Here is a 25,174-nt window from a genome sequence, read left to right as displayed (position 1 = left end):
CAAGTGACATGGCTAGGGTTTCCAAGGGAAACCTTCATCAAGTTGCAGCCATCTATAAGAAACTGTGTAAACAGCCACACCTATACTCAAAGAACACACAATTCATGCTCATGCAAGCTAGATTGCTATAGCAACCCTGGGCAGTAAATCAAAGTTAACCAAATGCTGCAGTGTTTCCAGAGTGAACTCTGCCAGAACAGACTGAGGTGGGAGGGCAACTTTAGTGAAATTCACCAACATTCCTGTACCCCAGAAACAGGACCTAACAATAACAGGATAGCCCCTCTCATCCCACAGGTACTCTTAACATCTCATTCCTAGACTAATCTTTTTTAGCCAAATTGCTGCCTGTCAAAACAGCTCAGCGAGGAAAACCTTTTAAACAGACATGGCAGCAGTAATTTAATCGCAATCTTGGCCTTCAGCGGAAATCTGGACCACAGCCAATAGCAATGCTGTGAATGAAAAGTAACATTTAGAGGGTAGATTACAATTAAAAGCCTATTTGTGATACAAGTTCAGAAAGTAATCACAATATCCAAAATAAATCGGGAAATAGGTTTATATTACTATTAAATAGATCTGTGGTTTAAGCCAGGCTCTCCTACTTTTATGAATTAAGAGCAAAACGCCATTCATTTCATCACCTTCAGTTATTTTCTTCAATATATTTGCACAATATATTGCAAAAATACTGTCATTGCAATGACAACGTCTGCAGTATTTATATCACAAAGGACTATTTAGAGTTAGTAAATCCCACGTGTTATGAACTTGAATATTTCATCCAAATCTAATATTTAGTCAGCTGGACGAAGTCTTACACCAGCAAATGATCACACTGGACACAAAAATGTCTAAACAGTCACAAGAGTTATGGGAGCACAAAACAAAAGGGAAGCAGAAAATAGGCATACATGGTAATGGATAGTCACTGCAATATTTCCTAATAAAGTTGTCATCGCTAGATTTTCTAAGATTGTCCAACCCTAACAATAAGAGTAACTCAAGTACACACAAAAAACATACTTTTAGCATAAACAAAAAGATCAGTGCAGGTTAATTGTCAACAAGACGGCAGACTTAAGGTACCAGTCAAGATATAGCTTTTCAAAGCGTGAGGCATGCCAGAGCTCTTCGGAGGATAAAAGGAAAATAAAGGGAAAAAAAAGCAAAACAAAGAACTGAAAAGTAATTGTGGACCTTTAGCCAACTTCACCAAATGTCAGAAAAAATGGCTAGATTTGTATTACCTGTAGCAATGGTGAGTAAGGAGACAGAGTCTCTAGGCCAAGTAAATTAAAAAATTAAAACAAGAAAAAGAAGCATGACCAGTTAAGATTAAGATTTTTATGTGCTGAATCTGAAGAGGCTACACTGACAGCTGTCCATCAAGAACCTGGGAGTTCTTTTTTCCTATAATTTTGTTACAGAAGGCTAAATGTACTCAGTCACAGCTAAAAGTAGTTCATTATTTTAGTTCCTGTACATAAAAAGACAACTACATCATCAGTAGTTGCCTTGCCAGTGAAACACACATATATAAAAAGCTAGCTAGCTCTAATTCAGAAGACAATCTTTATATGCAAAAATAAATGTCCAGGTTAAATCGATAAAGTTTATAATAAAAATGCTGGATTATTTGAAGCATAAAAATAAGTGACAGCCCTGAAGCAAATCTGCTTTCTCTCCCAACATGCCTGACAAAAGTAGGGTCTGAAATAGTTCAACCACATGAAATAACTGGGGTTTGATCAGAAATCACTTATTGAGGCTCTTCCGACTGGGAAGTGTATTAGGGAGGAGGGCCGAGGGGACCGCATCTTTTACCTGCTAACAACTGTAAAGGATTTCACAGTGAGCTGGCCACACGCTACCATCAACCAAGGCTCCGGCTAATCGTGATCCCATGTGCAACAAGGAGGAAGTAAATCTCACTGGCTGTCAGGAACATATGGTTAAGTTCCTGCTGACAGCCACGTCCACTCATGATTGCACGCTCTCATAAGAAAATATTAACAGCATTTCTACAGATCCTATGAGATCAGGCTGATGAGATCAGGGAGGAACAGAACCTAAAGGCATTCCTGCCCCTGAGTATCCAGTCATGTTTGTAGCTATGAGAGATTTCTGGCTTTAGAGGGAACAGACATAGTGGCGGGGACAAGGGGCTAAACGTCCAAGAGCGGAGCATGTTGCTACCTGTCTTGGCCTCAGCGGTGCTGCACCTCTAAATAGGCCACTGAAAAACAGGCCTCCAGGCAAGACCACCCCTCCCTCCATTAATCACTCCAATTACAAAGCTGAAAAAGAAAGACAGAGGAAAGAGGGAGGGGGCAGACAGGAGACACCTACAGGCAAATGGGCAGGTAGACGAACGTACAAAAAAGAAAAATAAACTTGTGCATTTTTCAACAATTTATTTGCCTTATTCAGTTTTTAAACCAAACAGAAAGAGGTTGTGAATTCAATCACTCAGAAATACAAATAAAGAAAAAAAGAAGAAGAAGTAGATCTTGATATTAGCTGCAGAGTAAACATGTCTGCTGGTAACCTGTAAGTCTGGTTTGCCAAATAAACTGAGTGCGTTTGTTCAGCTCCAGCCCTTTCACCAAGACACTACATTCCACAGGCAGAGGCCCCATCCCCCATTACACTAGATGGCCCCTTTCGTTGCCTCACACAAATGCAACGTTTATAGGGTGGTGTGGCCAGGAGTTCACACTCATTGGTTCAAAGAGCCTTTCACAGGCAGAGCAAATATTTTAGTGAATCACATCTGTGCCATCAACTACGGCGCTCCATAAGTTAACCCGTTACTCTGCGGTTACAGGGCCAATCAGAAACTAGACCGCAGAGACTAAATTTTTCAACTACTAACAAGAAAGGAGCTTCATGGGCCCCCACTTAAGGATAATTTGGTTTAGATAATTTGTTTCTGTTCTGTGAAGTCTACAGTGACAGATATAATAATTTATCCAGAATGTTTAAGTAGCTATCTTATGAACAACTCAAATTTATGTTCCAACTGTGCATCAAAGCAGAAATTTCACAATATCCCGGATCCCTGCCTCTTTCTGTTAGGACTTATATTGCAAAATTTAAAGCAGCTATAAGACATTTCTCTTGCGTCACTAGCTTTGGCTGAAAATACCTTGCATATCTCACAGCTTTCAAATGGCAAGCATCCACCTCACCCCAAAGCTAATGGTGATGGGAGACATCGCACAAGCCTGATAAGTCTTTATATACATTCTCAGTCTACTGCCAGTGACAGTAACTTGATACATTCACAATCAACAAAAAAAACTTTTAATTACATATAAAACGACAGAGGTCATGGCGCCTGGAGTCAGATGGGTAAATGGCTTCTTTGTGAGACATGGTTAAGAAGAGTTGGGGGTGGGAGGACTTCCTCTGTCAGAAAAGTTACTGTTATGACTGCCTCTATGAATCCGGAGTATCAAATGTTCAAACCATAAGCGCAATTCACAGCTTTTCAGAGGAGTTTAAATCGATAGGGAGCGATTTCTCCGCTCAAAGCAAGAGGTATCTGTTTCCTCTCAGTGAGCGTTAAGTGTACAGGGGCATTCCAACCCTGACAGGCCAGCACCCCCCTGGGAACCAGGTTTGGATGTTGCTGGCCGTCACGCATCTGGAGCTCATCTCCAGAGGCGGCAGGGAGCTACATCTCTACTGGATGCTCAGCAGATTAGAGCTGATCTGAATGAGCTTTGAGCTTCATAAGTCTGCTGAGGACAGAGAATATAATGTGTGTAAAAGTGCAAAATATAGTGCATAGCCTCCTTTATAAGGTAAGAGATTAAAAGCACAGGTATGCCTTGATGTGACAAGAAAGACATCATTCTTGTGAGGTAGTATTAACAACCATCTGTCAGAGATGAACCGATCAGGCTTTTCCTGACTGATGCCAATGTTCAGTTTAATGAACATTGGTAGGGGTGGTAGTTTTAAATCTAATGGAAAGTCAAAGAGTTACAAGGTTACCAGCTATGCAGGGAGGATTTGATCAATAAGGGGAGTTTTGTTTTTAGTATTGCAGTATTTGGTCTGCCAATCTGTCAGAGTCGATCAAGAAAAGTCTGGTAGAATTTGGCTGACTTGTCCCCTTTTGAATTCAACAGATTAATATTTTGTAGAAATTCTGCAGTTGGTTGTGGAAAGTTTATAGCACCGAATGTAGCACTGCAGTACGTCTAAAAAGGAAAAACAGGATTAAAAGAGTTATTGCAGCAGCAAGGAATGTAAAATAGGAGAAAATAAACAGGATTTAGAGAATGTGCTAAAGGTGCAAAAGGTGTGTCTGCAGTGCAGGGTTTGCGTTAATCAAACTCAAATGTTGAAATGTGCGTATCCAAATCATGCCAAAGCTATCAAATTGCAAAAGAAACTATTAAGGGGGAGGGGCGTATTATTTCCTATGATGATGGTGTATTTAAAGTGTGGCACAGGAATAATTTTACATTTAAGTCCATTTCATCAAATGAAACAAAAGATCCATGTATTTGGCATGTGTTATTCCACCTACCTTTGAAACAACCAATCTTATAATATTTTCTATTTATGCTGAAAGCAATGGGCAGTCTTAGGTTTTTCTAATCACATTTATAGAGCAGAAAAACCCGAGACGTCTTTGTTTGACCAGATGGCTGACTAATCAAGGCCAGCTCCACTGGGAGTGGGAGTGGGAGTGTGTGTGTGCGTGTGTGTAAGGGACATTGAAATCTGCTTCAGACATTATCAGAGTTTAATATGAATCATCATATCAGAGCTTTAGCATCTGGTAAGCATTTGTAATGTAGATTACTTTGTATTGCTAAACATCTGGACAATAAACACCAACATTTATTTTTGTCAAAAGCATGAACTCTGTGTTGAATCTCAAGTTCATATTTGAAATTTCTATGTCACGCTTTAATCATTTACTACTTTGGCTTTGAAATTATTGACTAAAGTTTACGTAGTTCATAGTTCCAGCCAATGTGATTGTCTATTAACCAGAACAGCTACAGGTCAAATAAAGTTGACTTTATTTTGGACAGTGCAAATCTGCAACATAAAGTTGTAGATTTGCAACGTAGAGCAACATAGATCTATATTGCATCTATATTTTTATAAATTTATTGGAAAACATTATGCTTTGCAATAATGTAACTAAAAATACTCAGACTGAAAAAATACAAGACTTTGAAAACTGTGCTTATGCGATCCTAGTTTAGAAATACAATGCTTAACAGACATACCACTTACAGTTCACTTCTTGTGGTTTTTCTTTTGTGATTCAGGAAGCAAGCAGTTTTAGAGTAAAGGGCAAATGAAAATATCCTCCTGACTACCAGTAGTTCATTTTTGTCCTCTGTAGAGGACATTTCTAAAGTTGAATATCTCCCACCCCCTGCATTTTACTGAATTAATTCCTTTTGGTATCTGGAGAGGACATTTAGGGTTTTTCAATGATACCACATGTGAAGGGGTGGGACTTTTGTACGTATCTTTTTCTAATTCATAAAAATTGTGTTCATCAGTAATAACACATTTTATGGGAAGAGACAAAGTAAGTGCATAAAACTTTTTATTACCTTACAAAGAATGTGAGATTTAAAAAGAATGGTGATTGGACAATATTTTTTTCCTGGTAGTCAGGATATTAGAGGCTGAGCAGTAAACAAATTGCTATTAGTGTAATGTGACGTTTCCTGGGTTGGATCCAGGAGATTCTTTTTCTTCCTTCCTGCTGTGGTGGTCTCTCCCGCTTACAGGACTTTGATTACGTTTAGTTTATGTTTGAAGATAAACAGCATAGCCACATGCTACTATAAAATGCAGGAAATTTTGGCAGCCAGTGCAATGCTGACCAAAAAGCAGGGAAGCAACAGTGTAAGGAAAGCCTTCTGAAGCACTTCCAACTGCTTCCAAGTGTGGCTTTGTGCCAGGTTCCAGTCAGCTGCTGCGTTTATCCAAGCGCCTTGACACAGTGGCCCAGTTAGCGCTTACAGGCCCCGGAAAGCAGCCTGGAGCTGAGCCAAAGCAGTAGCAGAAGAGGACCTAGAAAGCCACTAACAATAGACGACTCTCGCTGCACACTTCTACGCCAGTTGGCCCCATTTTGCAGGGTCTTTTACCAACAAACAGAAGTTTTCTATTGAAAGACACTAAGGCTACAAAAAAACATCTGAAATGTCTCTTTGCTCACTGATGTGGCCTTGATCTCGGGTGCATTGTGCCTTTGAAACACTTGCTGTGATGCGTTTTTGGATTGGTTTGTTCAGTGCATCTTGACTTTTACAAATGCACAGTCAGCAGAAATGTCAAGTAATACGGAAAACTTTGCACAGGCATTAAAATCCCCTTAGCGTTTTCACAGTCATGTGCCAGCCACATATTTTAATGTATCTTACTGTAGTTTTAGGTGACAGACAAAAAAGTAGTGCACAATTGTGAAGTGGACAGCAAAATAATGTTAATTTTTTTACTGAATAAAAAAAGTGACATTTGTGTCTGGCCCAGGCTTTGACTGCTTGCAGAAATACATTTCATTTTATTTTGGGTTATGTTTCTACCGTTTTTGCACATTTGGCTGATTGTGACACATAAATATGACTTTGATCTAAATTATTTCTGTCGTTCCTGGCAGTATGATTCAGGTTGTCCTGCTGGAGAATGAATCTCTACTCCAGTCTTGAGTCTTTTTTCAGTCACCAACAGTTTTTCTTGAGTGATTTTATACAATTATTTCCATCAATATTTCTACCCAGTCTGATCAGCTTCCATGTTCCTGCTGAAGATGTGTTGCTTTTTCACCACACGTTAAAATTTTCAAATCAGCCAAAACTTCCATTTTAGGATGCTTTCACACTATGACAAACCAGGGAACTCGACATATTGAGTAGGGAATGCAGTCAACGTTAGTTGCTTTGGTTTATTTTAAACCCACTTCTTTCAAAGTGGACTAAACTGGACTATGTCATGTAGTTACAAAAGCTGTTCACCTTACAGTCAAATCACAAGAATGTGCCCAGAATGAGCAAACGAGGCAACAGACCACTGAGTGCATTACTCTATACAGTATACACATTTGAAGAAAGCAGCAAAACAGAAAAAGACGTTGAAAAATTAGGAACTGTTACATGGTTACACAGTGCAAGGTACAGCAAGGATATAAATGTTTCCACATCTCATGTATACGTCTAGAAATCACCTGTCACTTCCTCCCTTTGGCTCACAGTCTCTCATTCGCTCTCTAGATAGGCAGTTTCCTTTCCCTCTGCAGACAAACCGCACCAAGGTTCACTTGCTTCGTCGGTATCAGACAACGGTTGAGCTTTTACACCTGACTATTCCAAATGAAGATGGCTGAGGGGACGAACTTAAAACAGACCAACCAGCTCTCTTACTGTGTAAAAGCTCTCTTAATCTTATCTGGACGGAGCACCATCTTTTATGCATTTGCTCTGGTCCCTACATGGGTTTTGGCCAGCTGCCACCCGTCTTTTCGCTTTCTTTCAACAATTCAACAATCTTGCTACTCTTACACAGACTAATGGCTTTCCCGACAGATTCTCCCCCCTTGAGCTGTGGATCTCTGTTGCTCGTCTGGAGTTAACATGAGTCTCTCGGCAGTTTCTCTGTTTTAAACTCTCCTTGTAGGTTGACCGCAATCGCTTGGTAGGTATGGAGTTGTGCCATATTCTTTCTAGCTTTAGATGAAGAATAAACAGAGTTACTGTCTGAATACTTAACCTATCATTTTTCCCTTGATTCATCTGGTCTGTCAATGTAGACATTAAAAATATACACAGTTGATTGTGTTGAATTTTTTTAGGGACAGAAGAGTAAAGTGGGTAAGGCAAATGTTTGGTATATTACAATCCAAGAGTTTCATCTGGTTAAAAAAAAATAACACCATTTGACATTTCTTTCAGCTTACAATTGTAAATTATTGCATTGGCCTATTCAAAACAATCCCAATAAACTACATTGAGGATTTTCACACTTCAGCATGTAAAAACCAAAAACTTGTTGATTAATAGTTTGAAGGCGTGGTACAGTTTCCACTAATAAAGCGTTAAGACTTTCAAATTTGTTCACTAAATGTGTAGTAAATCCCCTTATCCTGCAAGAGGGCAAAAACAACAAGGAAGGCATCCGGCATCCATCTCCTTTCAGTTTTCCTTATTTAAACATAGTGTCAAATGTCGACAGCTGATTTCCAATTCAAATAAAATTTGGATAGCTTGAGACTGCCGAACCCAGAAAACTTCTTATATCGTTTTTTTTTCTTCTTAAGTTGAATTGCTATTTAATCTTAAAAATTTAAGAAGAAAGCAAACTTTATAATGTACTTAAAAGTAGCTCCTTTAAAAAGCAATTTAAGACGTTATTTAAATTGCTGGAAAATAAAAGTGCTAACACAAAAGTTCAAAAGCGTAAAAAATATAATTATTGTTGCTTCAAAAACATACCTGTATTATACTCTGAAAAATATCTAACTTTCAGCACGTTAATTCTCCAAAAAGCTTGCAACATTTTGTTTTTACATTTAATAGTTATATAAATTTAATTCCTTATCAGACTCAAATTAATTGTGTGATGTTCTAGACACCAAGTTCATAAATACTTTACATTCCAGGAGTTTATTCTCTTCAGAATAACAGACGCTGCATATAGTGACTATATATATATATATCACAATGTTGTCTGTCTATGTGGAAACTCATGGAAACTTTCAGCAACAATATCATAATGGGTAACATGACCTTGACCATGTTTCACTGCAGCTGCCGAAGGCGTTGGTGGATGTCTTTTTCTCATTTGGCTTTCCCCCTATGTTGTCCGCCTTCATTAAAGAGCAGGTGTTGAGATACGTTTTGTGGGAGTGGTTGTAAAGCATGAATGAAACTGGCAAAGCTGTTTGTGTGTGTGTTGAAGGGGGTGGATTTTGGGTTTACTACAAACTGATCAAATAACAATGGACCCGAGTATCTCGGTTTTCATTGAAGGGAAGTCTATCTCCAAGGATCTGTTTAGGAAAAAAAACAACATTTAGTTCAAATATACAACCTTCCAAGTAAATGTTAATGTTTTTTTAGCCTAATTAAAAAGGAAAAGTGCAGTCTACCCATCAATAATCATGCTTGTGAATGTTACATCAGATTAGTGGACTGTAAAAGAAAAAAACAACAACTAGGTTTACAGGAAAAGCCAAATAGTTGTAAGAACCCATATATTTCTGTGCTTTTGGGGGGGAAAGAAATAAAGAAAAAAAAATAAGCCTGAAGATTCTCTCATAAATTATTAACTTTGCCCCATTTTTTTGTTATTGTTCACATGTCTTGAAATGATTCACTGCTTACTTTGCATTAGAGCTGAAAGGTAAATAAGTTATCTGCATGCTGGATGGTTGGAGTGCATTGCAAATCCCCTCCTCCACCTCCTGACCAGGCATGAATAGGTTGATTGCATCATCCATTATGTTATGTGTAAAACTAAAAGTTCAATTCACACAAAATAGCAAGAGGTTGAACTTTACCTATCTGAGTATACAAACCACTAAAAGAAATTTTAATGATTAATTGTTGCAGTGATTTGTAACCAATAATATCATTGATAATGAACCTGTTAACTGATAAGACAGTAGAGGAGCTGAACAGTGCACCCATCAGATAAAGCACAGTGGATGGGCTGCAACATATGGTTGCACAACCGCTCCTTATATACAGTAAGATTGCCATCCATTTCTCAAAAAAGTGGAAAATGTCACCCGTCTTGTTTTGCTACCAGTATTCAACATGTCAACAAACCCGTTAGAAGAAAGTTGTCAATTGAAACATTCACTAACTAGCCGCCCTACCATGATGCAAAAGCTCCTTTGAAAACAATTAGACCAAATGTCCATCAGATTACAATGTGAGTCATGAACAAATCCACAAAATGAAAATAAGTACTTTTCCATTTGAATGCTACTGTATGTTGATAAAAATCACAAACACCGATATAGTACTGCATACTAAAAACTTAAGACTTAATAAATGGGAGAAAATATTTTCATAAAAACACAACCAGCCAAATATTTATTTGCATTGTAGTCAGACAAATTACTGATCTGCGTTAAATAAATAAATAAATAGATAAATAAGGCTAAATTTATGTCCATTTCATTTAACTAGTGTAGCACAGAACACATCACTGGACTTTAGTTAATATAGAACAAATCTGGAAAAGACTGACTGAAAAAAAAAAAAAAGAGAGAGAATCACGTTGTAGTTCAGTCAAAGTCCAGACTCTAACCTGATTTAAATCTTGTGGCAGAGCGGAACCTTAAACAAATGCCTGTAAATCATGTAGCAACTGAAGCAATGTTGCAAAGAAGTGTGGGGCCAAATCTCCACAACATAGTGAGAGACTGATAAGGTCATGCAGAAGACAATTAGTATAAGTTATAGCTGCTAAAAGTGTTTCTACAAGCCACTGAATCATGTTGTGGGTTTAAGTTTAGTGTTTTCTCCCACAGATTGCCTTTTCCTCATGGCTTAGATTTTGTTAAATCAATAATTGCATGGTGTAACGTATGGTACATTTTAAACCAAACTTGTATTTTTCCTATTCAGAATGATTGTATTTTGCAATACTTGTATATTTATAAGGTCTGATTTGTCTAAAAAAAAAATATATATATATATATATATATAAATAAAAATGCTGGTTGAATCTAGCATAATGGTAGTGCAGAAGATTTTTTTTTTTTTTGTTTCGTTAAATTTAATACGTCAGGGCTCAGTTGTAAAAACTCTGGGAAATTCCCTATGTGCTGCTTTACATTTTGTGGTATTTATACTAGGTCAAAGACTATGAGAGAGTTGAGCTGCAGGTCTTATGTAGCACTAGTCCTGGTTGAGACTGAATATTTTTGGCTTTTTATTTCTATAGAGCTATCCCTTATTTGCACTCACAGGGGTCATCACTTCAAGCTTCAAGTACGTGTGTTAACATTCACAGCAGTATAGCGACAACAACCTAATTAAGAACCCTGGTGTAGTAACATACGGTATCCACTGATTAAACAGAATAAGATCACATTTTCAGTAAATTGTCAAATAAAAGCAATGAGAACAATTGCCTACATCACGTTATGCAAGCATGTTTACATCCAAATCCTGTTGTATCATGTAGATGTTTTTATGGCATTTTGAAACTGGTATTTATGTACTGTGCATAAATACCACAGTACAAAAAAATGCTGCAGGAGTCAGTGTAAAACATAAAGTTGTTTGCCCAAGAGGGAGAAATATGATTACACCTGAATTCCCCATTGAGGAACAATAAAGGATATTTCTAACTCTTTTCTAAATCTCTGTTCAGATATATGAATGTAATGACTTTGAATAAATGAGTATGATTCACAGGTGTATCATACTCTTGCTTTCATTTATCACTCATGAACAGCAAACAAGTGAACAGAATATCACATTTTTTACATAGCATCAAAACCATAAAAGATAAAGTTGCTAATGAGGCTAAAATAATCTAACATACTAGTTATTAGTTATGATAATTTTATATTTGACAATTACCCATTTTAATTTTGATGCTCATAATTTTTCTTAGATATAGAGGAGGCAAGACAAACTCAGCAGTAATCATTATTGAGCACAACATTATACCGATTTGCCCTGTATCAACAAAGACAGGAAGAATAATCTGATAATAGCTGATTAATTAAATTGCTGTTTAACAGACATGCTGCCCTGAAGTTGTAAACCATTGTTTTAAAAAGGGTTATGTAAATAAGAGTAGTGGGTAGCTCTCCTTTAGTTTTCAAACCATCAGACAGGGAGGGAAAAGTGCAGCCGACTTCTTGAAGCCAGCTGTCTGGCAGTGCATAGCAACAGGTGTTTTTTTTTTTTTTTCAATTTGTAGTCAGCTGTACAATTACACACCATACTCCCATTACTGAGGTGAAATGAAACAAAGAATGAAAATATGATAATTATTTTTGTCATAAGCAACTAACAATTGATTATTTACAAATAATATTGGTATATTTTTCAAGAACCAACACAGCTCGTCGCTTCAGTCCTAAAACCTTAACCAGCATGAACCCTGAGGTTTTGTGTACAGATGGCAGAGTCATCACTGACAAACGGACAGCGCCAGTAAGTAGCGAGCTTGACCAGGGCATGGCGTGACAGAGGTCAAAGGACTGCGGCCACTCTGAGAAGCCTCCCCCTGTCTGTGAGCAGATGTGGGGCTTTAGAACTCAGACAAATAAAAAACCCCAACTGTCTCTGCCCTCAGCAGTGGGGTACTCCCCTCCAGCTCCTCCCTTTGAGGCACTTTGGCTCCCCCCCCCCCTTTTACAGCCCCTGCAACACTGGGTGAAATGAATTGAAAGATCACCAATGAGAGGCTCAACAACCACATGGACATGCACCCAACCACCCTCATCAAACCCCCTGTCTCTTGTTGGGAGCCCCCAGTGGGAATGTTCACTGTTTGAAGAGTTAACTCTTTAATTCTGTCTGGAATGTTTCCTCTGGGTGGGGCAGTGTAGCGTGCGGAGCCAGACCACTAACCACTCTCCTACAGCCCCTCTGCCCCCTTCATCTTTCTACTAAATTCAATACCTCTATTTCTGGGAGGGGGCAGTGGAGCCACACTTAGCTGTTAAGAGGTCAGCACAAGATAAAGCTGTGTAATGTCAGAGTGATTACAATTTTGTTTTATTATTGTTTTTTGTCGGTTTTTTTTTTTTTTTTTTTTTTTTTTTAGAAAATCGGCACTTAAAAATAACAATTAGGGGCATTTATTTCAATTTGATACACACCACTATCAGCAGCTTTTGAATAAAAAAAATTATTATCAGATCAGTGGACAGTACACTGTGCCTACAAGTGATTCTAAATATTTTTCCATAATGCCTCTTAAATAGTTTTAGCTAAAAATAGAAAAGAACCAACTAATATTTTTCTAAGCAGAGATTGAATAACAAATGCGAGTTTTAGTAGTTTCTCGTTTTTCTATATGGAATAACAAAATTGAAGTCCCACAACAGAACAACAATTATACTATTATTCTGTACAAATTATTACATCCCAGATAGATCGCAGTTTCAATGATGACTGAAACATGATGACATCCACGTAAAGATTAATCAAATCTAAATGTGGTTGAAGGGCGTTTGGGGGTCGGTGGTATGGGCCAACCAAGCCTGACTTTCAACGCCTTTGTTTAGGATAACTTAGGCACAACCTGCGGGCTAAAAATATTTACTAGGCTAAATAAAAGGCAGGTCAAACTTAAATAGCAGTCAAAAAGATGCCTATGAACTCCACAGGCATCATTTAAATCTCATTGCTTCCCAATGTAATGCATGGGTTGAAGCTATAATATAGTATAAATTCTAAAAAAAAAAAAGAAAGAAATGAACAAATGTGTAACACTAAACACCAACAATCCTTTGTAGACCTACCTCTTTTACATGCACGTATGGTCTTCTGTTCTGTTTTTGTACTTTAAGTAAACTGTGTGGATTGAGATTTTCAATTCCCTGTATGGTCCAGCAGATTGTGCAAAGAAAGATATTCCAGGCCTCACACATTATAGTCGCTCTTTGTTCTGAACAAGCACTGCAACAGGTTTTAATGGACCGCAGCCCTCCTCATTATTTCTCATCTGAATGGCCTCCATTTGCAGGCAATTTGTACAAGCAGAGGTCAGACAGTAATTCCAGTCTTATTACATCAACATAACAGGAAGTGCAGTAAACGGAGTAATACTAAGTACTCCATTTAAAAGCCACTGACAGTAATGGCATCTGAGATAACATTCTGAAAGAGAGAAACCAGGTCAAGTTGGCGCATGAAGTGGGGCACATTGACTTGTACTACAAAACTACAGACTGTGTTTCCAAAAACATACAATACTCTAGCAAAATATAGCGTTTTTGCGCACCGATTGCAGAACTGTTCCACTTTCTATTGTCAAAATAAGAGCATTGAGTCCATCTGCTAAATGCAATTTCCTCCCCATTTGTGGAAAACGAGCTGAAAACAATGCCAAACATTCCTGCCTCTTAAAGCTTACACACAATCCTTATCGATCTACTTGCTGCAGCCGTGCAGCTCCCCACTTCCTGACTGATGTGTTGCTGGGGCGACAGCTAAATTATGCAACGCTGCTGCCTCAACAGACAGGCTTCAGTGCATGAGTAGGAAAAGCAAGGCTCAAGAGTGGCAAGTGTTCCCGCGCTTTGTCAATAGCAGATGCCCAATTACAGGGAGGAAACAGATTTAGTCCAACCAGGCCAATACTGGTCAAGCAGCTTTCCTCATTTAAATGCATTCTTCGCCTGAGTTGTAGGACAAATCTTTCCTGGAAAAAGTTTTCAATGTTGCATTCATTAAATCAGCAGTTATAAATTACTACTTGTCTTTTTCAGTTTTCTCATAGAAAATAAAAATTGTCTTTCCAGAAAGCCAGGAGTACAGATATTATCTGAGAAGCTAGCGCTATGCCTGCTCACAGGATACAAGGCAAGAATGAAATTGTGTAATGTCTTCCTAAGAACAGCCTGTCTTAATGTTTACAGAAATTACATCATTTAATGTAAAAAAAACACAATTTAAAATGAACTTTCTAAATTTTAAATGTGAAATAAACCCAGGTAAATCTTATGACTGTGAATGACGTGAGATTTACTAATATCAGTTTGAGATTGAGACGCAGTCAGTCAGGCTTTTCGTAATCAATACAGATTTCTGTATAAATCCAATACAGATTCATACTGTGTGAATTTAACAGTAAAATGTAATTAAAAACTCAACAGAGCAAATAGAATATGCTGCCTTTGCCAAGGTATTAGTTACAATTACCTTCAATTTATTTATGCAACACCTAGTCAGAACAAATCTATTAAAAAAAGTAACTCAAGGACTTTATATAGCAAACAGATCCAGTCATATACTCTCAAATTAATCTGGTCATAGAAACTAGATTAATTTTTACATTTCTATTTGAGTCTTATTATTATACAATTCAGTGAAAATCCCAGGGAAAGTGCTAGAAGTTTTCTATTTGCTATATGTAAAACAGTGATGTTTTAATTCAAGGGATTGTATTGCCAGAACAACAAAAGGTTTTAAGACCTTTTGATAATCCACCAAAAGTTTAGCAATTTTGATATTGTAATATTTATTTTAATGTGCTTATCCACAGCAAGCATGCAAGGCACTATGACATCCGATAAGATTATATGATATGTATTTAAAGACTATGCTTTTTATGTTGGGATTCATAAAAAATTTCACTATAAAAGAAAATAAGATAAGGGAAGAATATTACATCACCAACCCCAACCCTAATCTTTATCTGATTTTTTGCTAACCTCAAAGCAGCACATCAAAGAATATGCAGTTTTTATTGTGTTTACAGGCTGAAAAAAATGTCAGAGTTTAAGTTTTGAGTTATAATATTGCCTTAAACTACAACATTTTCTGTCATTATTATAGTACCCAGCAAATAGGAATATATTTAATAACACTAACTGACCTAAAACAGCAAAAGTTTAGTCTGATTAACAGTGAAAACAAAGGGATTGTCTTTTTATATTATGTCTGTAAACATCTGGTTTCAGCGGTATGTCCAAAGGCAAAATAAAACTATCTATAACCACAAACAAATTACAGTAAGAAGAGGTGGGGTTTATTCACATGTGGATGCTAAACGACAGAGGTCACGTAGTCTTCATCCCATTGCAGAGGAGACCCGGGTGCTGTGGCTGCCCATCTCTGGCTCTACACGGCACCTTTGTGCATCCTCTTGTTTGACATTCATTTACTCTGCTGTTTAGGAGAGGGCCGAGGTCACCGTGCATACATCACTGACACGAAAACACTGGTTAACATGTCTGTCCACACCCAGCTGCCCTGTATAAGACATTCACATTCATTCAAATAGGCAGGAGTACTTTGCTGCAAGATGGATTATTTGTAATGCCCGTCAGTCAAATTGTTTCAAGGAATTAGGGAAATCTCATTCAGTTAAGAGCTATATTTTGATGCACAAAAACTGCTACATTTGGGGGGGAAAAATGGGAAGAAAATTCACCAAATGTAGTTAGAAAATCATATCTTAGAGTCATAAAGCCATTAACTATTAAAAATTATAGTCAATGAAACATTAATAAATTGAATTTGGCTATTCCTTTTGTTTTTCCAAAGCAATTAAGGAAGAATTTTTTTATCATTAAAAAAAGGAAGAGGAAACACAGGTTACGCCACAGGTAGCGCAACTGGGATTCAACAACCAGAGAAGGGAAGTGACTTTTTAGGACTAAACCACATGTTGTGGGGAAACTAACTAAAACCAGCTTAAAGTTTGAATGGAGAGACAGATTGTCTCCCTGGAAAAATTCCAAAAATTATCAAATTACTGACGTGTACAATCACTGTATGGTTTCAATATAACTTAGGCTATTGTTGAAACAGTTGTTTAGAGGAACTTTCTGGTGCACATCAGAGTAACAATGATGGTCAGAATCAGAGCAGAAATAGCAATGTCAAACTGAATGATCCTACAATTTCAGTATTTTGAGATATTTTTGTATCCAAGCCTCTGCTCTTCAAAAAAAAATCTCCTTTTCTGCCTCAACCTCTTGGATAAATCATCAGATAAACCTTCAATTTATGAGCTCAAATTCAAGTTGCTGACTGCTACTACTACTTTCATCTTGGTTGGTCATTGTCTTTGTACTGATGCCTGAGTTTGACATTAAAAATATCCCAGTATTACTCTTCACACACTTCAGAGTTGTGCCTTCTTTTTTCTTCTTACACACTTTCCCATTCACACATTTGTCAATTTTGGTCATGGAAATGAATAAGGTCATCATAAGACAAGTTTGTGCACAATTAAAAAAAGAAAAGTTGGTGGGAGAAGGCACTATGCAGCTTTGTTAAATAGACATAGCCAATTTTAATCACCTAATTGTTCTGGATAACATCAGGACCTAAACTTTTTCTAAATATGGGTTGTGAGGCTTCAGCACCATGGTGATATCTCTTGACAGCATTCATCCACCAAGTGCTTTAGATAAAAGTCTCCATCCAGTGTGACAGGTTACATGAGACACACACCGACATGGTAAAGTAAGAGTTAATCTATAGAAATCCCTCCTTAGTGAGTCATTCTCTCTCTCCTTTGTCTTTCATAATATTGCAAATGTCCTTTTCTAAAATTTAAGATAGTCGGTATCTGTGGCATCTGTCAGGCTTGACTCTGGTCCTTTGAAGACAATAACAAAAAAAAACAACAACACACACACACACTTCCCCTGCCTACACGGATCCCCTCCCCCTACAGCGGTGCAACCTGAAACTGCCTGAAGAGATGAGCCGTCATTAAATACTGCAGAGCTGACATAATGACAGGAAAGATAAAAGAGAGAAAACAAAAAAAGGCCAGACCAATTCTCTTCCCATAATGCCTCCCCCAACCCCCAGGCTCTGGTCACCTCTCCTAATAAAAGACACCAGGCCACACATAGGACACTGGTCAGCTACAAGTTGGCTGCTACAATCTACTGTTCAGGAGACACTCAAAGCCTGACCAGCGACATACCCTAGTATTTGACCTCAAGGGAAACAGTAACCAGTCCGACCAATTTGGTGGAACTTGGTTTTCTATTGTCCAAAGCTAAATTTGGAAATGTGGTTAAGAGCAGTTGTTATCTTTAGCCCTAGGACCTGTACTTGCAGTCACAAATATTAATCTCCCTGTGCCTGCCGCCAAGTGTGCATGGACAACATGCCCACATGGATGAGGGCATCCATGTGGGATGTACACATGGATGGTCCAGTTACTTGTGGGATCCACAAGTAACTGGACCAAAAATAATAGTTTGCAAAACTGGGGCCGTGGATTAAAGTTTGTGACAGTTTTTATTTTTGTTAACAGAGGTCACAACAGGTACATTAGTTGAATTACCTAAAATGTTTCGTTTTGCCAGTCTGGATTAAGCAATTCAAAAATGTTCAAATCTTTTGCTCTGAAAGATATTTCTTGCTTTTATACAAGTACATTTCTTTAAAAAAAAAAAAAGTTCAAATTTATGACGCAAGTCCAAGATTTGTGTCTACTTTGACAAGTATTTCTAAACAGGAGACACACTAATCAGTCTACCAGTAAACAAAATTGAGTAATTTCCCCATTGCTTGGCTCTGACTGGCAATCGGTTACATAAAAAAAATAATGTCCCCTCCTCATTGAATGCAAAAAAAAAAAAAACACACACATTTTTCTTTGTTTTTAAAAGAAAAAAACAAAACAAAACAAAAAAACACAGAAATTACCATTAGCAAATGGAAGCCTGACTGGTCTATTCTTAGTATCCAGCCAATCTGAGAAAAATAGAATGCCGTTGTTTCCAGGATGTTTCATTTTACACTCATCATCGGCTGTTTTGTTCTTTTGTAAAAAAAAGGAAAAGTGTTGACAGAGTGGGATTTAAAAAAATTAAAAACAATGTACATTTGGGTAGTATTGTAGTTTATTTCTGCAAAGAATTTTTCCTTTACGCACAATGAAAAAAACCAGTGCGGTCTTTCTTGTGTAATAATAGCATTATTATTCAGTTGTGACAGCAGTGCAAACCTGCAGTTACACATGGGATAAGATCTAGTTCACATCAAATATCTAAAATCCAGGTGAAAGAATTCAGAAAACTGACAAGCGCTGCCTTATGAGTGAAGCAAAAAGTTTTATTTCACTTTCACATCAATTGAACACCTGCATGTTACTGCCCATCTCATCCTCGGACAACGGGCTTTAACAAGTGAAGTTGGCATTAGAGAAGCAACAAATGACAGCAACATGGATATAATAGTGCAATGTTCATGCAATTCCCCACTTCACACCTACTCGTCAACTTTGCTGTGTGACTACCTCCATTGGCAGCGCAGAGCCAATGAAGGCTCAGTTCTTTAAAGAGTCACACTGTGATGAAAAGGAGTGATCTCTGGCCAAGCTTGAACGCGTCTTTGGAAAGAGGCATAAAAAATCTTGGATGTAATATTTTTGGGGCGATTGAGACAGATGGGACATTCCCCTGTGATAACCTTGAGTAAAAAAAAATAATACTAGTTTCATAGTATTTACACAAAAAAATAATCTATGTGGAAATATTAGAAACATTTATTGTAACTTCTTTCTATAAATCATATAAACACCTTAAAAATTTTGTATTTCTTATGCTGTGCTTAATGTGAAGAATATTACAGTTCTGTCGTATTATAGAGTGGCACTGGGTATTAGCTGGTTAATTTGGGCTTTCTGCTCGGTAGAGTCTGCAGTTAGCCGTTTCAATCATGAATGACCAAACAGCTTTTTTTAGCAACAGTAATGAGTTCTCAAAACATGACTGCATACCTTTTAAAATCAGAAACATGTCAAAACCTAAGATGAGAATTATTACTGTTTTCACCAAAACAGTTACAATTTGGATCACCAAATGTTTCTTGGCAATCCCTAAAAACATTTAAAATCGGGATTGTTACTTTATATACTTTTTCGCACCACTGATTCAGTGAGGGAACGAATATACATGTATGAAACTATGACTGAATCTAAATATTCTTTTTTTCTCTTTAGTTGTCATATTTAATGTAACTAGTGCCTTAAAGTAGCCTACACGATAATGGATGGCTTCCATTTTTAAAAGAATTCTTTCTGTTTGTTGGGTTTTGACCTAAAATGTTTCTCCTCATGTGTTTAGGGTTTGAAATCCTGTTAATACAAGACCGGAAAGCATGTCAGTATGACCAGAGTTTTCTTTGGATGCACGGAGTAAAGTACCGCAGCGATGTCCAGCACTAACTTGTTTATATGCACACCCTATCAATTTGCTGAAAAAAACGCTACTATATGTTCACCAAACTAACAAAAAAAGCACATTTAGCCATTTGGTCATAATTCTTTTGCATAACCAAACAGCAAAACTTATATCGCTAACCGAGCAGGAAGGTCAATTAATTAACGAGCTAACTAATATAAACTCGTTGTACTTCAATTGTTATTATAAAAATAGCAGAATAGTAAAAATGTACATTTCCCATGATGTGAACAATATTAAGTGTTTGTTTAATGTCTTTCCTCAAGTATTGAAATAACAGTAATAGATGTAACAGATATGTTAGATTATTTTAAGAACAGTTGGAATAATTCTATCTTTTTGTTTTAAGCAAAACTCAGATTGCTAATTGAGTGTTCCAAATTTGTATGTAAATATTATGACATGTTATTTTATTTTATATCATGCACTTAACACATCATTCCAGATGCTGCGTCCCTGTAAACATCTGTTTCCCCAGTGCAATAAATGGCCACTGCCTTTAAATAGATAATAAAATAGAAGCACATGAGAGCCAAATCATCCTAGCCCACTGTCCAATCACATGTCCTGTTATACTGTCCACTTTCTGCACAGCTACAGCTTTTTATCTCACTTACAGGCTCCTGAGCGCCATGTTTAACCTGCTCCGTCTGCAGCTATGATGTTAAACCACATGGCGCTTGGCTCGGTTCCCTCCTGACATGTCAGTGTTCTGTAACACGGTGCTGAGGCAATATTTACCTTCAAGGGAAAGTTCACTTGGCACACAGCCGAACCTCTTGGGGTGGCTGCTACTGTGTACTACATCCAACCTTTCCACCCACCCAAAATCATCAAGCTGACCCAGGCAGCCACCCACAGCCTCACAGCAGCAGCACTGCCCCGCCTGACTCCGCTGCTTGGACCAGAGCCAAACCAGAGCCCGAGCAAAGCGCCAAGAGGGACAAAGAGCAAGATACACACACTCAAAATGTGAGTGCAGGAGGAGAAAACTGGCGAGCGTGAACACATTGCACCTCGGCCTGGCAGTCTGCCAAGGCTCACTCAAGAGGCTCTTTTTTTTTTTTTTCTTTTACCCACCACAAAAGCCAATCGGCGGTCAACCCCCTGTAGAGATTTGAAGTGTTTTACAAAGATACTCCCGGAGCAGTGCACGACGCAGTCAAGATTAAGCCGTCTTTCCCAGCAGGGGGTGTTAGCAGAGAAATCACACTAAGCTCACAAAATTCAACAAAAGACAGGAACATGTTCAGAGAGTTAATATTAGCAGAGGAAACTCAATATTTGGAGGACATGACTAGGAAAAGAGCAAAACACAATTTGCAATCAAGAAAGAGTAAATGGAAAAATGCATCATAGCATCAGGAGCCGCACAGAGGAAGGAACTAACCTGTCTGAAATGGTCCTCAAATCCCCAGTCGGCCTGTCCATTAGGGGAGGCAGACGAGTTTGGCCCTGCAGGGGACATGCCCTCATCAGGTTCCTGCTTCACTCTAACAGGTGGGGAGGCAGCTCTCTGGGGGGCCGACATGGAGTAGCCTGCGAACGGACGGGCTGGGATGCGGGAGGCGTTCTGTTGCAGAGCCAGGGTCTGCTTGCGGAGAAACTCCAGGCCGCTGGGGTTTCCCTCATCCTCGTCGCTTCCCTCGTCCCCCTCCATCATCTCGTTGTCGTCATCCTCATCCCCCGAATCCCGGCCTCTGTCCTCATCCTCCTCTCTTTCCGAGTCCACGCTGCTCTGATTGGACACCCGAGGAGGCAAGCCGGCTGCAGGAACGCCTCCGGCCATGCCTTTGCCCATGAAGCTTGCCCCGGAAGCCCGGGCTGCAGCCAGGATGGCCTGCTGGGCTGCAACCTGCTGAGCGTACATGATGTGGGCCTCTCGCAGCTTCCGTTCCTTCCTCTCCATTTCCAGACGGGCCTGCTGCTGGCGCTGGAGCTGCTCCATCACTGCCTCCAGCTTCATTCCCCCTGTAGAAGTGCTCTGTGGAAAAGCCACACCGGGCTCCTGAGACATGCTTGGCTGTGGAGGGAAGAGAAAGAACCATAAAGAACAGATAAGGAAAGCTACTCTCTCCGTAAAGATACGTTGGCAACAAATTTGCATACATACAACAAGTTTCTAAATAACCAAAAAAACATGTTTTCAGTGGTAGGGACATTATTAAACCGGGTTCAAAATAAATTTTGCTGTAAAATAAAAGAATAATAAATCCAGGACATTATGCGCTAGAATCAATACTAAAATATTTCCACTCTAACTAACAATTAAGCACATTGCAATATAACCGGGTGTTAAAATGACTGATGCAGACAACAAATTCAATTTTAAATAGAAAACGGCACATAGACGGCAGATAAATATTGACTGCTATGACTCTTAGGACACGGGCTCCACGTAAATTTGTCGCCGAATCTTTACCCAGGAACAATTTCTCTTGGTTATTTTTGGTGAACAAGTCTGACATGTAATTTTATTTTATTGAAATAGCATTTTAAGATTCTATTTTCACAGATTTTGGGTTATTTATTATCCCGCTGTGGAGCACTTTATGAAGTGTTTCTTCCACTGTAATTTGACCACAATAGGGATTTTTTTTTTATTGTGTAGTTCAGCATTTTCATAAATTCTAAACATGAAAAAAGTCATAACTGTTAAAATCTTAAATTAATTTAAATTTTTGTGTTACACCCCATTTTATTCATTTGTGTTCTGATCCCCGTTGACTTTTGGAAATTTGATAGATTATGATCCTTGATCAAACCAAGACAATGCTAAGTGACGTCCTGCTGATATTATTTATTGAATTCATAACCACATTTCCCTGCATATATGAGCAGATAATAGAAAATGACTCGACTGCTTTTGAAAAATTGTTTTCCAATCACAGGGTTGACACTTGACAAGGGTGCTGGTCATTTATCCCTCTTACCCACTCAGCATTGGCTTTTTGTTATTATCTCAAATTCATACAAGGAGGTGTTTTGTACCCGTTTTGACAACAAATGATTTCCAATGCTTTTTATGCAAATTGGAAGGTCTTTTAAAAGGAAATATGATTACAAATTCCAACATTTTCTACCAGCAGAAGGTCACATAGATTTACTATTTTGATTTGGTCAGTGGTTGTGTTTCCAGAGTCATCTGGCCCAAATTGAGATTACAACCAAAACTCAAAGGAAATAGGAAGTAATAGATTATAAAATCCAACTGAATTTTAATTCAGTTGGATTTTACAGGTGAGCCCAAAAATCCACATACTTAACGTAAATACTCGTAATAAAAAAGCACAATTTCTTCAAAGACACGGAGGAGAAATGGGGGTACAAAGTGGCAAAGGGGTCAAATTACCAGGACGCCCACCTTTTCGAGCCTAAATAGACAAAATTTAAAACGTAGGAAATGGCAAGAATGTGAAATGACCAGAACCCGGACTGGTATTGGAAGTAGACGGTCGTCAAAGAGAGGGATGGACACAAATTTGACATAATTAATTAAACTATAATCATATTATATTAATGTGAAAACTGTCGCCAATTAAGTCCTAGGTTTTGGTCAACATTATTATTAATAGCAAACTACCAAGTGGGAAAAAAAAAAAACAGACACACAGTTAAAGCACCTCCTCCGTATTAGAGCGAGTTAGCTGCCACATCCTCAAAATAACGTGGATAACATAATAGATAAGGTGGAGATAACATGCAAACATGCCAAGTCAGCCAACTTGCGCTTTTTTTTAAGAATACAAATCAAAAATTTTGCCCCAGCTGCCAAATTAAAAACGAATGAAAAGTAACCAGCTCTAAAGGACATGTTACCTCTCCAAACTTTGCTCTCCTTTTTCTTTGGGAAACTACGCGATCAGCAGCCACCTCCTCCTCTCGGCAGCGTGAATAAAAGCGTAAAAACGAACTCTCGGAGGGCTTTTTCAGCTCGCTGCCAGGTCAGAGAAGAGCAGAGCCACAAACAAGCACAGCCACCACTCACCATTTGCGCCTTGCTACTGCTGGAGTTGTCCACCATCCCTCCTTCCTTGGGGTTTTATCCTCCTTCCCTCGTTTCTGGCACTAGTTCAAACACTTGTAAACACACACGCATGCGCGCGTGCACGCCCCTCAGATTCCGACTGATCCGCCGGCAGAAGGAGAAAAAGGAGCTATCCGACGTTTTCTCCTGGGCCAGTTCTCCAGGTTTGCCCGTTTTTTTCTGTCCGTTTTCCAACCGCTTTCGTAAAATTCGTTATTTCCTTCTTTAATAGATAAGGGAGCAGGGTGGTAAATGACCCAATCTCATACCTCGGAAAGCGCCGAGGTAACTCCCTGCCGTTTTTTTTCTCCAGTGGAGTTGACACCCCCCTCGCATGGCGCACACCAGCGTTAGGCCCGCCCAACGACAGCAACAAGTATTTCGATTTAATTAAGTTAATACATGCTTTTATCTGACAGTAATTTCATTATTCCTCAACCGTTTGAGGATTACAGAGCGTGTTTGCGGTTATTGCGACAACATCATAATTAAGCCTTATTTTTAACTGAATCAAAATAAAAACACAGGTATTGATGCAGTCGCGTGTATATTCTTGAAGCCAACGTGTACAGATTTTTACATTTTAGGGTGTATACTGTAGATGCACAACTTACACATTTTGCTTCTGTAGCATAAAAGTCTTTCAAACGACATGTTACAACAACTTGGAAAATGTTTACCTCAACAGGTAGTTCAAGCAGCACAGCTCTATGCTGCCCCCTTCCGGAAATTAATGTCGGCAATTCGATTTAAAAAGTTAAACATTTGTCCATATTCCTTACAAGGTTACAGATCTGAAGCGTTTATTTGTTTTAATTGTAATGGTTATGATTAAGAGCTAATGCAAAATTTTGTTTATCAGAAAAGTACAGTTACATAAGACCAATAAAAATACAATTTAATAGAGAAATGTCAAACTGCACCTTGCAGTAGATACACTTAACATATTTGAAAACCTGATTAAATTTATAATTTGATTTATAATTAGTGGAGAAGTGGTTTGCATTTTTCTTGTTCTGAGGCATGTAATTACGACAAAATTATTTGAAATTTATACTTAAAAAAGGACAAACTTGAATAAATTGTTTTGATGTGCAATTTGGTGATGTTTAGGTAAAGATATACCAGTAGGAATTTTTTATTTTTTTTTAAAGTGGAATGTAGGATCTTAATTAAGCAGAAGTCAGTGAGAACATGTTTTGTTTGATCAAAAACTTTTTGAACTGATAAGTATTTTAAAA

The 25,174-nt window shown here is 38.2% G+C and overlaps 1 protein-coding gene across 2 annotated transcripts in view; it reads right to left on the bottom strand.

Moving 5' to 3' along the window:
- The window catches only part of LOC106920155 (AT-rich interactive domain-containing protein 3B), a 63,896-nt gene extending 39,546 nt beyond the window's left edge, over window positions 1–24,350 (bottom strand). For both annotated transcript variants that reach the window (XM_014991009.2, XM_014991010.2), the window contains exons 1-2: window positions 23,895–24,350; window positions 21,297–21,929 (exon numbers count right to left, since the gene is read on the bottom strand). In XM_014991009.2, the coding sequence (XP_014846495.1) occupies window positions 21,297–21,929; window positions 23,895–23,930 (669 nt within the window). In that variant the 5' untranslated portion in view covers window positions 23,931–24,350. The remainder of the gene's footprint in view (window positions 1–21,296; window positions 21,930–23,894) is intronic.
- Window positions 24,351–25,174: the final 824 nt, after the last annotated feature.

The sequence above is a fragment of the Poecilia mexicana genome, unplaced genomic scaffold (genome assembly GCF_051168715.1).
Source record: "Poecilia mexicana isolate PSO_F unplaced genomic scaffold, ASM5116871v1 scaffold_3, whole genome shotgun sequence".
Lineage (NCBI taxonomy): Eukaryota > Metazoa > Chordata > Actinopteri > Cyprinodontiformes > Poeciliidae > Poecilia > Poecilia mexicana.
This window is presented reverse-complemented; position numbering and strand designations above follow the sequence as displayed.